The sequence below is a fragment of the Patagioenas fasciata genome, chromosome 3 (genome assembly GCF_037038585.1).
Source record: "Patagioenas fasciata isolate bPatFas1 chromosome 3, bPatFas1.hap1, whole genome shotgun sequence".
NCBI classification, from domain to species: Eukaryota; Metazoa; Chordata; class Aves; order Columbiformes; family Columbidae; genus Patagioenas; species Patagioenas fasciata.
The window spans coordinates 21,038,042-21,056,084 of NC_092522.1; the positions used below are offsets into that span (position 1 = coordinate 21,038,042).

The following is an 18,043-nucleotide window of genomic DNA, read 5'->3' on the forward strand; positions in this document are numbered from 1 at the left end:
CACCTGCCCCTCCCTGAAGGACAAATCAGATAATCAACACAGATTAGTGAAAGCCAGGGAACTGGTAATTTTTGCATACTGAAATTTACACATTAATGCAGTGCTAAAGTGATTGGGTTGAGAGTAGTGTAGAAAACTGTGTTATTGTAAAACTGTTGTATTAGATGGAAGATTACCATTTGTTTTCCAGAGATGAGTCTGTTGAGAATTGTTCTTTTTCACCTTCACAGATATGCAAGTAGGAGACGGTCTTGAAAGCTCTGTCGTAGTTGATAGTTTGGGCTTGCTGTTTTTATACATTTGGTTTTAGTTAGTAAGTAAATGTGAGTTTGAATTTTAATAATGATATAGTCATGGGAATGTGACAGCAGGAGCAAACAGAAGCCTCATGTAATTGAAGATGAATGATTTGTGTAGCTAATAATTAGACATTTTGTTAGTTTAACAGTATGGTTAAGGTATATTGCATAGATAAATTGCAAGCACGTGTAACAAAGTGATTCTCTAGAGCTGGCTGTAGGCTGATGCTTAGTGCCACCAGCCCACCTAACAACTGTTTTTCCAGACAGTGGAAAAGGTGGAAAAGGTTTAGCTCTAACAGGCTGAAGCCTGGCTGGAAAAAATTACTTTAAGAAACAAATACTAATTCTCTTGATTTCTGCTCTCTTGGAGAAGCTGAGGCCAGCCACGTGGAGTGACATGTAGACTAAATGTTCCGTGGGTCCATCTACCGCCTGGCTGGAGTTGCCTTGAAGTGGACTTCACATGAGCCAGCCCAGCCCAACTCTGGTCTTTTAAGTACTATATTCTCTACTCTACCTGTATGTTTCTTTAGAGATTTCCCTGTAACTTCTGTTGAGAGGAACTTTTTAACAAATGGCAACTATTAATAGCAACATGCCCAACCTCAGTGCAGTCTTCTGATAGAAAAAAGATTGTATAGAAGTAAAAAAGGAAAGTAAATGTGTCTACTGGTTAGAAAGGCTTCCTTGGCCTCCTTCATCCTTAAGTTTATTTTTTTGGCATTACAAAGGCTAAATTCGTAGCCAGTCTTAAGTAACAATGGCCAGATGGAAGGAGGGCTGAGAGAAGGAGTTTACTTGAAGTCACTAGAAACTTCATTTTTGATCATAAGCAGTGGCACCATTTGCCTTCTCACTGATAGCAGACTGGACTCTGTGTCCTTTTAGCAGGGCAGTACCTTCAGAAAGTGAAAAACAATTTTCTTTTGGTCTCATTGTGGTCAGAGAGCTTAAAAATTATTTTCTTGCTGATGATCTTCTGAACACAGACTGAGGAATTTTACTATGTTGGAAGAGAAAAATGTGACTTACTAGGTAGGTAGTATGGATGTGACTTTCCTGAGGAAGAATGCAAAAGTGTCTACAAACTTAAGTTACCCCAGAAGGTGACCTTCTGTTGCAACAAGTCAAAATTCATGTCCAGATGATTATATTTTCTTTCTTTAAACTGGTTTCTTTACCTATTCCATTCTTACTGGTTTGCTGGGTTTTTATGGACTAGGCTGGTGCTCACTGGTTTTTCACCTGTGTGCCAATGTGGGGTTCTGTTTCAGTCCTCAGGAGTGATCCCCTTTGCTCTGTCTGGCTCCTTCAGCCGTGCTGATCGCAGTGGCAGCCAGAGCAGCTGCGGAACCTCTCACTAATTGCTGCAGGAAACAGAGCAGTCAAAAGAAGTTGTCTCAGTCATACCACTCTGCTGCATTTCTGCCAGTTGTGGCTGAGCATTCTTCTTGTCTAATAATTCTGTCTTGCATTGCTCTGTCTTTCCCTTGCACTGCTTTCAGATTATCTTTCTAATGAGTTTCTGAGAATTAGTTTTCCCATCAAGGAAGAAAAAGAAAAAGAAAGTTCTTGGCAACATTTTGTACCCAGAGACCTGTTTGTCTCCTGTTATTCCTGAACTTTCATCCCATTCTATGGTGAAGAAACAGGGACCCTCCATACAAACAACAATCACAGAATCACCGAATGTTAGGGATTGGAAAGGACCTCGAAAGATCATCCAGTCCAATCCCCCTGCCACAGCAGGAACACCCAGATGAGGTTACACAGGAAGGTGTCCAGGTGGGTTTTGAATATCTCCAGAGAAGGAGGCTCCACAACATCCCTGGGCAGCCTGTTCCAGTGTCTGTCACCCTCACTGTGAAGAATTTTCTTCTCAAATTTGAGTGGAACCTCTTGTGTCCCAGTTTGAACCCATTGCCCCTTGTCCTATCATTAGTTGTTACTGAGAAGAGCCTGGTTCCATCCTCGTGACGTTCACCCTTTACATATTTATAAACACTAATGAGGTCACCCCTCAGTCTCCTCTTCTCCAAGCTAAAGAGACCCAGCTCCCTCAACCTTTCCTCATATGGGAGATGCTCCACTCCCTTAATCATCTTTGTTGCCCTGCGCTGGACTCTCTCCAGCAGTTCCCTGTCCTTCTGGAACCGAGGGGACCAGAACTGGACACAATATTCCAGATGTGGTCTCACCAGGGCAGAGTAGAGGGGAAGAAGAACCTCTCTGACCTACTGACCACCCCCGTTCTAATACACCCCAGGATGCCATTGGCCTTCCTGGCCACAAGGGCACAGTGCTGGCTCATGGTCATCCTGCTGTCCACCAGGACCCTCAGGTCCCTTTCCCCTACGCTGATCTCTAACAGGTCATTCCCCAACTTATACTGGAACCTGGGGTTGTTCCTGCCCAGATGCAAGAATCTACAGTTTCCCTTGTTATATTTCATTAAATTTCTCCCTGCCCAACTCTCCAGCCTGTCCAGGTCTCTGGATGACAACACAGTCGTCTGGCATATCAGCCACTCCTCCCAGCTTCGTGTCATCAGCAAACTTGCTGACAGTGCACTCTAGTCCCTCATCCAAGTCATCGACGAATATATTGAATAGGACTGGTCTCAGTACCAACCCTTGAGGCACTCCACTAGATACAGGCCTCCAACTGGACTCCACCCCATTGACCATGACTCTCTGGCTTCTTTCCTTCAGTTACCACATTACCACATATGCATTCATTGGTCACATCTACACCTAGCTCTCTTTGTTCTTATATCCATCCAACAAGCATAGCCTCTGTTGCTCCAATGTGGTCCCATATTACTTTGTTAAAAACAGAGTGAGACTTTAATGGCCCTATTGCTGCTCTTCTGCCCTGTATTGTTAGCTATGTCTGCTTCTGTCCTGCTTTTGAAGTAAGAGTTATTCTGCTGATGGCTGATGACTGTTCTTTTCATCTGAAAAAGGGGGGTTTGGTGACAGTGTGTGCAGAGTATCTGTGACAGTTTTTGTACGTGTGTATATTCGGTATGGTTGCCTTTAATAACACTTTTTAAAATCTCTGCCTTTATTACTGGCTATTAAGTAACTTCCTGTGTGACAATCCTGTCCCTGTAACTGAGTTTGGTTAAGATGCTTGTATTTCTCCAAATAATCTCATTCTACCTAAGTATATCTTTTATCCCAAATAGTAAGTATTCCTTTGTGAAGTGAGCTAACAATGCATCATTTGTAACAGAGAAGTTAATGGGAACCTGAATGTAATAAGGGTTAGTGACCTGAAACTTCTCCATTCTGTAAGTACCTTGATCTCAAGCAGGTTCAGCTGTAATTATTTTAGCTAGGTAGAGAGAGAAATCACTTCCATCAGAGGCGAAACATTACAAGATATGAAATGGGATTTGTACGTATAGGCATGCTGTGATCGTGTCACTGTGTGGAGGATTGAGTACAGAGGAGATTAACATTCAATCTTGGTTAATAATCCCTATCTTTCTGATAAAAAGAAAAAAAATAGTGATTATGAGCTTTTCTAAAATAATAGCATGAAGACAGCTGCCTGAGTCTGGCTAATGGAAACATGAAATGTCTGTGTGAGCCAGGGACAATATTTAGGTGGAATTTGGAGTTGTTACTGAAGGGAGGGAGCTGCAAAATTTACACAAGGTCGGCTCTCTGAGGTCTTCAATTCAAGGAGAATGTTTTTTATTTCCTTCCAAACAGAAGAGGACATAATAAACCCAACAGCTAACATTTCTGTGTGATGAAGACTTAAGAATAGGTGACATAAGCAGAAGAGTTTGTCCTCATAGAGGTTATACCAACATAGCTATAGAAGTATTTTCATATTTTTAGCTCCGTATTTCCCTATGTAAATAAGCCCCAGATATTTTGGGAGGGAGCCAGTCTTCTGTTAGGATAAAGGAAAAAAATAAAAAAGTGAGCAAAAAGAACCAACTGAACAGAAAATCCTGGATGATGTGATGAAGTTCAAATGCTGACAACGCTGAAGTAAAAACCAAGATTTAAAGATCCTGAGGAATGAAGAAAATTACAGCCCAAAAGCTCTGATGTTATCCTGTTTCTGTCAGCTTTAACTGAGTTGGAATATGCTTGGTCCTACCTTTCATGGAACTGCTCATCTAGATTCAGATTTCATGGGCTGGGCCAAAGAAACAAACCAAAAAGCTTACTTGTTATGCCTTTGGTGCCATTTCTAATCTGTGACTGAAATATTTAATCAGTAGTCACCTTTGAGTGGTTTTTGAATTTATGTAAAACTTGTACCCTTCAGACAGCCTCACTGAGGTTCCCCAAGGGAGAGACCTGAACTAGGTTTTTTTGTCCACCTGGTACAGCAATTCCCACCTGTCTCAAGGAGATTTGAAGAAAAAAAAAAACAAAACAAGAAGTCCTTTGTATGAGTTGTATTCAAAGCTCAGCTGACACTCAACTCTGCGGGGTGTAACTTGCACTTCCCAGTTATCATACATCTAAGGAACATTTTTTCTAGCTGTACTCCTGGGGTCAAGTAGGACAAAAGAAGAGACAGATAAGAAGTAATTTCCACCAGTCCTCACATAACATTTTTTTTCTAATATCCAAGCCATGAAAGACTTTTGTAGCAGCCATGTTTTCGTTCCTATGAAGAAATCTAGCTTAGAAACACAGATTTATCTTATGAGGAGTTGAGTTCCATGTGAGGAAGTTACTGGGATTTATTAAGCAACAAAGTCACAACAAACTTGCCAGGGCTAATCTTGCTGTTCCTGTGTAATTTCCTTCAGGAATGCCCTTTCATGGCCATCCACCACAGTATCTGTGTTCGCAGTGAGTGTGTCTGTTCAGTGCTGTGGACCAGTACCTGTGCTGTACGAGTGCCAGTTGAAGTACTGGATGTGCAGTCATCGTACCCCACTTTGATCTGTGCAAAAATGTCAGTGAGGTGTTGTCACCTCCCCTGTTAGAGTCATTGCAATAACATACACTTCTGGTGTGTCCATACCAGCTTTCACCAAAGTCAAAGGGAGTCATTTTATTGATTTCACAGATCAGACAGAAAGAAAAAAAAAAAGGGGTGGTGGGGGAGGGAGCAAGGGAATGAGATTGTCTGTGAGATTTTTTCCATTTCACTGATGTGTGACATTTCCATCTTCAGTTTTGATTAAGTTTCTCTTAATTAGCCCATTAAGCTAAAACCACCAAAGCTAATGATTGAAATGTTGGTTAACTGATGATCTTGTTTCAATGGAACCTGAAAGACATCATATTTCTAAATTAATAGTGGCATTAAACTGGAGAAGAGAAAAAGATGAACTATTTGTTGCAGAAGTGCTGATCTCAAGAGAAGATTTATACAGAAACTTCATTCATGTTAGAAAAAAAAATCAGATTAATAGACAACCAGAGCGGCACTGATGGTCCTAACAGTGTTTGACATTCACATGATTTTTCTATTTTGGAGGCATTTGTGTCATTTTTTTTCATCCCTGGTGAACTTCAGAAAACTTCTGAAGTGTTCTGGTCCCAACGCTCCTGCAGGTGAGATCAGCATGGCTGTCTCTTAACTTGAATGAACTGCAAATACAAAATGCAACCTATTGTGTTCTTATATGGGCACGTTAGATGGCACTCCCTTCAATGACAGAAATACTGGCTTATATCATGCCTTTCTGTTCTTAGGGGCTGAACATTTGATAATTCTTGTAAGAACAACTCTTTGTTGTCTGAAAAGGCATGACATGCACAGCGCATCAAAGGATAACACCTCGGGGCATGAAGCTTAAATTCTGTGGAGGAAACTGCCTGAAGCTATTTTCAGATGTATTTAGTTGCCAGGTACAAAGAAAGGTACATAGTAGTCTTTGCAGAAGTATCTGCCTCTTCTTTTATGCAACCTGAGCTAAAGACTGCAGAAGTGGAGGGTAGACACATCTAAGAACTGCTTGTCTTTTTCATTCATTTTGCAGCCTCAACTTAGCACCTTACAAACATAAGTACACATCAAAATATCCACATCTCCAAGTAGCATTTAGTGTGCACCCCCAGGAAACAGGCTGAAGATTAAATGCATCAGAGACTCAGTTCCAGTGGTCCCTTCCATGCAGCTCCAACGTTCACTGTGTGCAGGGCACTGATTTGCAGACACAGCCAACTGAAAGACATGTAGCTGAATCCATTTCCACCTTACCTCTTCCTGGGGGTTTCAGCAACACACAACAGAAAGGGAGAAGCTTCTGCTGAGCTACAGCCTGTAGTTTACAGCCCAAGGTAGGTCCTGGTTCTCCATCACATACCAGACTGTGATCTGTGGTGGTTCAGGACCTGTTTCAGGTAGGGTTCAGTCATCACTGCTGCTGCCACAGTAACTTAGAGGGAGAAGTAGATCAGAGCCCCCTTTGTCTGTCCAGCAGCTGTTGTTTAAGCCTCACATGGCATGTCTGGAACTGAACAGTTTATGTTTATGCTAGAGCTTGTAATTCCATTTGGAGTGTTGTGGGATGTCAGCCACGGAGCAAACGGAGGGAGGAGGCAGGGGGAATAAGTACTTAGAAGCCAGTTTAACATCCAGTGATTTTTATGTTTCTTCCAGTTCTCCTCCTAGACATACCTGCAGTGGGTTTCAGGTATACCAGCTAAGAACTGTGGGGATTCTGGCAACATCAGACCGTACCTGCACTTTGTATGGAAAGTCAAAACATACACTTTTGTGGTCTCCAGATTTGTTTGGATGGAGATGCTACCTTTTGAGCTAATAATAATGCATCATTTAGCAGAGAAAATTATGTCTTGCTCTTTGGAGTTTCATTTAATGCTAGGGATATTCTTCCTTCACTATATCCACTGTTCTTTGTGTCAATCGCCTGCTTTTTCATAGCAGTTGCTCGTGTCTTTAGAGTATATAAAATCCATTTTAGAAATGTCTCTCCATATGTTCAGTGTGTATCTCCAAGAAGCAAGACATTTCAGTATTGAAGCATTATTGTTTTACTTTACCAGAAATAAAGAAGGAGGAACGTAGTTACTATATCAACTCTTTTCTGTTGTGAACAGACGGTGCTGTGTTCTCAACCCTTTTGCACCCTTCAGGGACTGCTAGGATTTTTTTTCTGTTTGAAGCTTTTGCTTTGGTTGGGTCAGCTTTTCTCACTGGCTCCCCATCTGTAGCTTAACAAGAACATCAGTTGCAGAAGAAGACAGCACTTCAATATAGGTATCCTCAAAAGGCACAGATATCCCTGGGGTCTGTTTTAGCTTATGTCAAACCTCACTGTCATCACTGGTGGTGAAAGCTGCGCTGTATTTCAGAACAACATGGAAGATGATTGTGTTTGTTGACAGAGTCAGACGGCTGAAATAGTAAAAACCCTCATTGAAAACACAGGAAATCCTGTCCCAAAGTAAATGCACATATAAACAGAGAAGATTGACTTGAATTTTGTTTGAGGGGGATTGATTTTCTGGTAAAGGAGAGGTAGCTTTTAAAAACTATAGGAGACGACAAGACCAATGTAAGAATACTGGTAGCAGACAAAAAGCTAAGAGAATATTTTAGACCCATTACTATGCATAAAGGACTAGAATCTGCAAGAAGAAAAAAAAGTCTGCTGGTGTTTGAATTCTTGGTGCATTGAAGGTATGGGATTTCTACAGCCTTTCTAAATAAATAAGACTGCTCCTCAAAAATATCTTTTCCTGTCACCAGTTTCTGGTCCAAACTGGAACACCTGCAAGAATTTGCATTCATGGCTCATATGTAGAAGAGCAGAAACTGTCAGCCACAGATCCACAGTAAAGTGACCCACGAATGGCTTAACTTCTGGTGGTGTAAAACATCAAGATACAACAGAGAATGAAGTTTAAGTAATATTTCGCGTTCTCTGCAGCTTGTTCTACAGCATATGATAGTTTCATGTTTTTATAGTCTTGGTGCAACTTCTCAGCATCTTATCTCATTTCTAGGCCACGGGTGACTGCTTTTAGAAATTGTTCTCTTTCCTAAGCAAAGTATTATGATTTTATGTGGTAGATAGGGAACGGGAGAACATGAACTTGCTAAGCTAAGAGAAAATCTAAATCCATGAGTGCACTCTATTAATGCATGGTCAATATAGTATTAGATTAGAAGTGTTTGATTGTGGGTTATTTTTGCTCTTGCTGTTGACTTGTTATATCACTGAGGGTGAATTTACAGTGATCTTTCTTCTGGTCGTGTACGAGCGGCAGAACTCGCTGGCAAAGGCCAGCTGAGAGTGTGGAAGTGATTTAAGGCAAATTTGCTCAGCTTCTACAAGGAGATAATGAGTTCTGCTCCTCCTATGGATTACCCGATGTCAGGTCCTTCCTTTTGTGACTACCAGGACTGTCAGCCTTTGCTTCATAGACAGTGGATCCAGACCAAATACTTCCTCAATTGGTTTCAGCCTTTGATTGCCAGTTCCTTTTAGAAACTCCAGATGATTTCATGAGCCCCAGTCTAGTTATTTTTATTAACACTTTAGGGTGTAAATCACTTGTGAGAATAAAATCATTTAGATGTCTGGTTTTTTGTTTGGTTGGTTGGTTTTTTGATTGTTTTTTTCCCAGAAGCTAGGGGACTTTATTTTCTAGCCTGGCACCCACACCCACACACATGCTTACACTTGCTTCAGGCTGTGTGCCTCTGAAGGGAAGACGGGCTGTATTCTTTTTTCAGTTTACCTATACTCATGCACAGCTCCCTTCCTCAGATCATCTTGCTTGTTAAGGGCGAGGATACTTTCTCTGTCAATTTTGTATTTTTTTATATGAAAAGTTTTTTTCTCCATTCTAAAACAGCTTTAATTGTGAAGAGTTTTGAGTTTCATCTCTTTTAACAGAATTTAATCCATGTTCTTCCAATCTGTGCAGGTTTTGGTTTCAGATCATAGCTTCATGGGAAGAAGGATCTGATGCTGTTATTGCTTTTGACAATGTCTCCCTTAGTCTGGACTGTTATTTAACAAGTAAGTTTTCCTTTTATCTGCGAGTGACTTGTCTTTTATTTGCCATGTAATTGAAATTTTGAAAGGGGCTGGAACTGTGGGGAAGGGATTTGGCGTTGTTATCTTCAAAAGACTCTTGAAATGTAAAGGCATGTTTCAGAAATAACTGTGCTTAGTTGGAAGAGGCCATTCAGATGCAGACCTGATTTGTGGAGCCGACCAGTGAATGGGTTCCGAGCTTGGCAGTAAATGGGTTGTAAGACATATGGTGTGTGAGCATCAGCTTCCAGCTGAGACAGTGGCATCGCCTCTCCACCCAGGCTGATGCAGAAGCCAGTCTGTGATTATAGAGTTCCACATGACCAGGTCTGCTGTGTGACAGTTATCAAAATGAATGACAGTTGGACTCTGGCTAGGGGAAGACTGGCATCCTGTGATTGACACTAACTTTCCAATAACATTGGGCACAATACGCCAGTTAAATTAGAACAAGCTTATTTTCTTTGGACTGACATGCATTTAAGTCTGAATCAGAAACTAGGATCTTCAATCTCTCCTACTCTTGGGAAAAATTTGGATTCTGATCCAGACTTTGTGACTGACTGGCCTCTAGAATATGCCCAGTCTGTACCTCAGCTGCCAGATTTCACCCCATTTAGATTTTTATTGAACATTTGTGTCTGGCTCATCTTTCACAGTCTCATGCATAGTGAATTGGTTAATTTGTAAATGTGTTCAATGATCTGTCAGTCTGTACCTCAGACCAACAACTTACATGAGGATTGGAGGATTGCTGCTCTGAACATATGAAACTTCTACAGTGGTTTGAGCGGTAGAACTTGCCTTCTTTCATCTCCTAGGCTTGACGCTACAACCTGTGTTCAGATTGAAAACATCTAAACCACATCTTCATACAACAGCAGTCAGAATATTTCATCTGCTTTGTGTTATGTTAATTTGCACTGGCTGGGGCTGTGAGTCTTTCCATTTATGCAGTGATACCCCTTGGTTTCTGTACATGAGTACAATGTACCTCAGGTTCCAGCGTTGTAAAGAGGTCTTAAGGTTATGCTGTAATTAAAAAAAGTTGCACATGCTTTTTTATTGGATAAAAGAAACTTTCTAGCAGTTGCTAAAGATTGTGTTCTGTATTTCTGCTTTGTGTCTTCATTCACTTGCTATTTTTCACACCACTCATTCCTGTTTATTTTTCTTTTGTCACAGTTCCCATAACAGCAATGGAAAGACAATCTGCCCTTTCCTTTTAATAGTGTTATATCCTGTGGCTGCAGGCTCTTGCTCTCAGCGAAGAAGCCTCCAGCCCTTAATTTAGCTTCAGTTTTGGATTATGTACTGACTTAGCCACCCCCAGTGATAAACCAGTCTGTGGCTTCTTGTTTTCCAGTTAGTGGAGAAAAGACACCTCGAGGTACCACTCCAGACTCAAGCAATTTACTCACCAGCAGAGGTGGCCAGAAGAAGTTTGGATGGGAACAAAAGCTTCTGGGAAATCTCCAGCTCAACACTGCCCCCATTTCTGGTCCAGCAGGTAACTGTCTGGTCTGAGAAGCATTTTCAGACAGCAGAGATTTGCAGCTAGTGCAGATTTCAGTTAGATGTGGCTAAATGCAATATGATTCATTTTTTTTTTTTAACCAAAGCCTTTGTTTGGAGCTTTTTTGCAAGTCCTTTACAAACGTAACAAAACAAGATGTAGAAAGCAATTACCTTTAGCTGTTAACTGTACCTTGGATTTTGATTGCAAGCTGGTGAAAGAAAGATCCAGAGGGAGCCTCTTCTTCAAGTGAAATGTGCTTTTAAATGGCAAGAAAGGTTTGTTTGGTGTTGTGGTCATTTAAAAATAGTCAGGAATCAAAGTGAGATGTCCAAATTGGCTGAGTCCAGCATGTGATAACCTGAACACCCATCTATAGTTAATATAGGCTTGGTTTGAAATAACACAGTTTTCCTTTTTCAGTAATATTTTCATTGCCCATTTAAAAGAGTACAGTATTGGACTTTGTTTTAAAACATGATTTTTAGTTAGATAGAAATGTCAGTCATATATGGTGAATGTTGTTTCATTTTTCCTTGTCCCCTAAGCTCCCCTTTCCAACTTAACTGTAGTGGCATGGGCCCAACAGATGCAAGATTGCCATTCCCTCCCTTTCAGATTACTGTTTCCCAAATGTTTGTCTCTTCCCTCTCCCATGCTTGCCACACATTCAAAATATCTGTTTTGGGCCCTACATTTCTATTTAAACATGCTTCCTTTCCTTTCCTTTCCTTTCCTTTCCTTTCCTTTCCTTTCCTTTCCTTTCCTTTCCTTTCCTTTCCTTTCCTTTCCTTTCCTTTCCTTTCCTTTCCTTTCCTTTCCTTTCCTTTCCTTTCCTTTCCTTTCCTTTCCTTTCCTTTCCTTTCCTTTCCTTTCCTTTCCTTTCCTTTCCTTTCCTTTCCTTTCCTTTCCTTCCCTCTTCCTTGCCAGCTTTTCTTCCTGGTTTGAATCAGGTGGCCACAACATCCAGCCTATCTGGGGGAGCAGGGCTGGCCGTGGAAATGAGGGGTGATTACACAAGAGACGAGAACTTGCTATAACTACCACCCTCAGCACTGTGTGCAGCTGTTTCTTCTCACTTAGACCTAGGTGATTACCAATTTGAAGTACCAGCCCTTTTAAGGTAGAGCTGTGGTTGGTATATGCCTCCATAAGCCCAGGGGTTTGTTCCTACTGCCTCCTTCTCTCCCACTCCTCCATCTTAGAAAGTCTTCTTTGAGTCAGTTCTGTTCGAGTTCATGTTTCACTTTGCTACCTGCAGCATCCTGTTGAAATGCATGAACTAGTGACATAAGCTCTGATAGCAACAGCAGTCTGGTCAGCGTGATCAAAAGCTCCACACAGTTTTCAAAGCCTGCCTGAAAAGCTGGGTGTATTAGCCCACTGCATGCTGCTGCAGCAGGGTTGCTGCTGGTACCTGAATTCTCTTGTGAAGTGAGCTCTGACAGTGGAGGCCAAGAGTTGCCATCAAGTAGAGTTTGTTGGTATTTTATATACCGAGCATCATACAGCAAGAGAAGTGCAGGGGCATTGACAGGAGTCTTGGAAGAATGAGACAGAGGGAATAAGCCTGTATGAGGGGATGCTGGGCTGGGTGGGCCTGTACTTCAGCTATGAAGGTTGTGTCTAGCTCTGTTGCAGATGTGTATGAGCTTGGGCTGGTCACAAAGGTGTGATTTCCAAGAAGACCCTTACATCCTCTTTGCAGATCCTTTGCAGCCTTCCATTCAATATCTGTGTCTCCCTTCCCTGCCTGTAAGTGGAACCCCCTTTTAAGTGCTTTCAGTATTGCTCTTGGGTCAGTGATCTAGTGGCAGGATGCATACACAGGTATAGATTATGGACTTCTGACTGACTTCCCTTAACAGTATTAGTGCTTAGGTGGTGATGTAGTTCCCCAAGGTAGCTGCACATTTCCTTTCAGGGTACCTACTGGTTTAGTAACACAAAAGCTATTAGGTCGGGTTCTGGTTAGAGAAGGGCCTGAAGTTTGGATGCAAAGTTAATGTAAAGTGGCTGTGTGGGTGATAGGCTAGAAATAGGCTGTAGGTTTCTTTGAGAATTTTGGTACTTCCTACTTTTCACTAGACCTGAGATAATGGAACATCTTCTAGCTTTTCTGCTCCCTGTCGTATCTGAGGAATGCAATTTAAAGAAAAGCTTGGATAGTAGAAATAATGGGAATCAAATTGCATGGGAGTAGAAGGTCACTGAGGTATTTAGAGCAATTCAAATGATTTGTTATGACCTTGGGGTGAAAATTCAAGGCAATTCCTGTGGATTCTAAGACAACTTGTCTGATTTCTGGGCTTGGCCCTTGGTCCTGTTCGTGTTCTGTCTAAAATTGTCTCCAGCCTCTGAGGTTTGAAATCACTCCTACAGTAACTTTCTATTCTTTGTGCCCTCAGTGTAGACAGAGCAGAAATCTGAGAAACTAAGCTGCAGCTTCTTGCAGTGGGAAGTCATTGCATTGCTGTGGGTCTCCACAGCAAAGAATCACCTTTTTCCTTTGTGTTGCTGGGTCCCTGCTCTCAGTAAATGCTGCAGATGTTTGTTTGATCCGTGGGCTATGCATTTTGCCCAGCTTTAATCTTGTTTCTTTCTGCATCCTGTAATGCATTTGAGAAACCTCAGACTGAGTCTGTCAAGGCCTTTGCTTTGATCACCACATATTTACTTTTGTCCGAGTGAACCGACAGCATCAGTGCCACCCTGAAGTCCCAAAGACTGCATTGACCAATATGAGCTCATCCAAAAGTAATTACAGCTAATGTGATCTTTGGCTTGCGTGATGGATCGTAGGCTATAATATTTCCTTCTTAAGAAATCATATTAAAACAAAGAACTTTGTTCCTATAGCTGAGGAGACAACAGGCTAACAAAGTGCCCTCCCCAAGTCCCCAAGCCAGCTCAGCCTACACAGCAGGAAGTACAATTTGAAAGACAGGTACCACTTTGTTTACGTGACAGTAAATCCAAAGAAGCTCCATTACTTCCAAGGGCCTGTTTGTAACTGAGAACAACCTCATACATGCACCTGCTAGCTTTGCTTGGAAATGCATTTTCAGCAAAAGAGATAGTCATCACCACCAGCCTCCCTGTCCACTCTGTTCCTAGGCCCTGTACCCAGTGAATTACTTCTTCAGCCTTGCCATTTCTTAGCATGGCTTGGTGTGCCTCTGGGAAATGTACACTGAAGGTTCAAAAGACATAATGCAGCCATGCTGTGAAAGAGCCTAAAGCTTTCAGGAATCTGTTAACTACTGTCACGTGTCACACATGGAATGATGGATGCTCTGTGTAGAGAAAAAGATCCAACATTGCTACAACTAATGTGGTGGTGTTGCTCTGTCAAGTTTCTTGATGATGACCAGAATGAACAGAGAAAAATTCCTGTAGGTTTCAAGTCACACCATTACTTGCAGTGCAAGTTGGCCATTAGGTAGATGATCACCAAGCAATGCAAATGCTTTCCTTTTCAATTAATTAATGATGTGTTATTGCTGACATGCCAACTTCTTGCTGAAAGGTTGCAGGTGAAATTTGATTCAGAAAGAAGCCTGCAAAAAAGTTGTAAGAAAACCTGTGTGTATCAGAAGGTTGAAACAACTTCATGTGGAGCTAGGATTTTTGATTGAAATGGTTAAATCTGTGCACTGTTTATTTTGATGTAAACCAAGCTTACTTTGGCTTTATTTTTTAAATTTATTAGGTATTAGCATAAGTAAAACAGAAAGCTGCTCAAACCATAGCATTTCTCTACAGGGAGTTTAACTACCAATTAAAAAGCCAATTTATATCAAACTAATGCAATTTCCTTTTATAGACAAGGCCAGAATATGGGAAATTCAGGCAAATAAAGATACAGTGAGCAATAATGAGGAATTCTAGGTAAACAAATTACTATCATGGAAACTGGAGGAAACAAAATAGGATTCTCAGTAGGCAAAAGGAGATAACAAGACGCAGAGCAATCAAGCTTTAATTAAACATTTCTGTTGCTTCTGAATAGGCTGCAAATGCCATGAGGATAGCCTCTCTTTTGATGTTTCAGCTTCTCATCTGTCCCACTGACAACTTACTCATGTCAGGGCACACAGAACAAAAACGGTGTGTTGTGAAATGTACAAAAATATTAACCTTTTTTGCCCTCAAGTCTTGCGTTATTTTGTCTCATCTGATCTGTGTATCCACCAGCCATTGTGTGACCATGGTTTGTTGCATGGAAACTGTCATCAAATCATTTTCTCATCCAGACTGGATTGCTGTTTTTCTTCAGCTCCGGTCTCTTCTTCCTTGGTCGTTGCACAGATTTTGTCTTTTGCATCAGGGAGAGTCCTCTTATGAGTACTCACATATCTGTTTCTCGGAAGAACTCTGAGTCACGTTAGTTAATCAGATGAAAGAGCCGAAAGGAACAGCGGAGTGAGTATTAAGTAAAAGTAAATTACATTTAGTTGCTCTTTGTGTGCAATTATACTAACTGAACTGTTGGCATAATGCAATAAAGGTATCTGCAGAATTGTATTTTTGTATTAAGCATCAATTAACACAGTGAATAACTGCTCAGTGCCCTCCTCCCAACAAAAGTAGCATCCTGAACAGTAACAGAAAATGTTCAAAGATGGGTGGTGAGATCTCATATTATGTGGGCAAGAATTTCTTTCTTGCAGTGTTTACATTCGCTTTCTCTATAGGATTGAAAATAGCAAAGGTGCCATACTGAAAATCAACATGCAACCAGATCCCAACATATCAAGTTGAATTGACGTAAATGCTCTCCAGAGTTATTCATGCAATTGGAGTAAACAGGACCTAAATTTGGACCTAAATTTTAAAGCTGTCCATTCTTAAGAACAGCAGTTTAAATTGTGCAGAAACTGCTGTAAATCTCAGGAAAGGTCTTGAGATAATTTTTCCACCTCCACCCAACTTGGTCTTTATTATCCAACACACATTTCTACTAATCTTTGTAATTCTGAACATACAAATTCCAAAAAGTTAGTAGCATGTCTCGCTTTATGGAAGACTCCTGCTATCTCTTTAAGCAAAACATAAAAGGTAAGAGAAATTAGTTTTCTTCATGCTGCTAGAATAGTTTCTGGTCCCAGAAGATACCAAGAAACAAGCAATTCTCAATGCTGTTCAAAGTCAGCAATGCCCTTGCCCCATTCTATTGACCACAGATTCTTTCCTACAAAGATGCCCTGATAGTGTTCACTTTGTATGGACACATAAGAAAAAGCTTTGAGTATTTCTTTGAAATGATACTTAGGATCAGTCTGGCATACATTTGTCATGACTGCAGATGCTCTTCTTGTTGGACTCAAAAACATGTCCAAGTCTTCCATTGCTGCCCTCATTCTGAAAATGGAAAGACAGAGGTAGAAATAGTAACTCCATAAATAGTTGAAAAAACAGGGTCTTCTTAGTCTAACCGTACCTGTGTAACTCGTTCTGGTATTGCTGGCAAGACTCACTAATTTCTTTGGTCATCTTATATCCCATTAATGTCATAGTATAGACACATTTGTACATTTCCAGTTATTTTAGGCGGAAGAAAATGTATCTAGGGGCTGACTCTGTGCAAATCTTCCACTTCAAGGCTGCACATATTCTTATGCATGGGGTTTTCAGAAAGATCTGTCATCTTTATTGCTCGAAGAACAGGTTCAAAGACTGTGATTGTCAGCACAACCTAGTTCTGCCATTTACCATTATCTTTCAAACCCCTGCCCTGCCCCAGTAATCTCTGGCAAGCTTAATATTGGAAAAGGTAATAATCTCAAATTACTGCTCACAGGACACTGTTAAACAACTGAACACAAAGAAAAAATTGAGAGGTTTTTCCTTCTTTACATCACTGAACATGTTTTTTAGATATGCTTGTAGTATATTTTGCCTGCAGCCTACCAGCACAGACCAACCCTGGACTGATGGGTAATGTATAACTGAGATTGCTTATGCATCAAGTAAAAGGTGTATCCCTCCACACACACCATGATGCTTAATGGCAGCCGAATGTTGGTGAAGGTTAAGATGGGCAATTTTCTGTAAGCCTCTGATTTCTCATACTGGCCAGGTATTGTAAGGGAGCTTGTGAAGTTTTTATAAATCAATGAAGCAACTATTCAGCTTGTTCATGTCATCAAGTTTGATTCCATCTGCCTTGGAGGAAGAACTAAAATGAGCTTCCTGAGGGACAGCTAACAGAATTGCGCCCAGAAGTTTAGTCACCGGGGTTCTTACATCCCTGAAGCATGAGACCCTGTAGCACTTATTAATGTTTTTTTTTTTACTCTATTGGAAGTAGGAATAACCTCTTGGCCTGAACATGAGTTGTGGCAGCAAATTCCATAAACTGCCTACACATTTTTTAAAGCACTTATGCATTTCACTAGTGCATTACTCCAGATTCCAAAATAAGCCAAGTACCATGGTGCTTCATTGGTCATTTTCTCAAATCATAGTAAAATTTTTGTTCTAAATGAGTTGAACCTCAATTCAAACCAGCTTAATTTAACAAATTACATTTAATACATTTAGGCCCTGGAGGTATAGCTAAAATGCCTCTGTCTGTTTTGTGATATGGAGTTCATATGCTATACGTACCAGTGAAATAACTTTCCCTGTTAGAAGTACAAATGTGCTTTAGACTTTGCTCCGCTCATTTCTTTTTATTGTTGCTCGTTGTTATTTGCAGCATTGCCGGCAGCCATGCTGCCTGCAGCTGCAAGTGGTATCAGAACTTCACGTGCATTAATCTTTTTAAGTCTTGTGGGGTTTTGTTCTTTTTGTTTTCCAAGAGCAGGACATCAGTCTCTTTTGCTGTGGCTGAAATCCAATGCCTTGGTTGTTGTGCATTTTACATATCTAGTCAAGCTGTTTGAAAACTAGAATTTCAGCTGTACAAAAGAAAATAAGCATGAGTGACTGTGTCTTTAAATGTGCCAGTAAATTTGGAAAGAAAAGTTGAGAAGAAGGAATTTTTAAAAATCTGTTTTAATAGAGCCAAAATGGCATTTCTTGCATAATGTTGTTGCTGAGACCTTAGCAGTGTGTTGGGGACATTGCCAGTGAGCTTGAGGAGGGCAGGTGTGTGGGTGAATGGGCAGAATACCAAATGTTTCCTCTGCCATGTTTCTTGTGCAAGTGAGGATTCCATCCAATGAGTGATGTATAAATTATTCACTGAAGTGTAGTACCCGAATTCTGAATTTCAGT

General features: G+C 40.9%; 1 protein-coding gene across 1 annotated transcript in view; it reads left to right on the plus strand.

Moving 5' to 3' along the window:
* The window catches only part of LOC139827673 (ALK tyrosine kinase receptor-like), an 81,494-nt gene that overhangs the window by 51,172 nt on the left and 12,279 nt on the right, over nt 1-18,043 (plus strand). The window contains exons 6-7 of the mRNA XM_071807270.1: nt 9,191-9,285; nt 10,670-10,813. Of these exons, the coding sequence (XP_071663371.1) occupies nt 9,191-9,285; nt 10,670-10,813 (239 nt within the window). The remainder of the gene's footprint in view (nt 1-9,190; nt 9,286-10,669; nt 10,814-18,043) is intronic.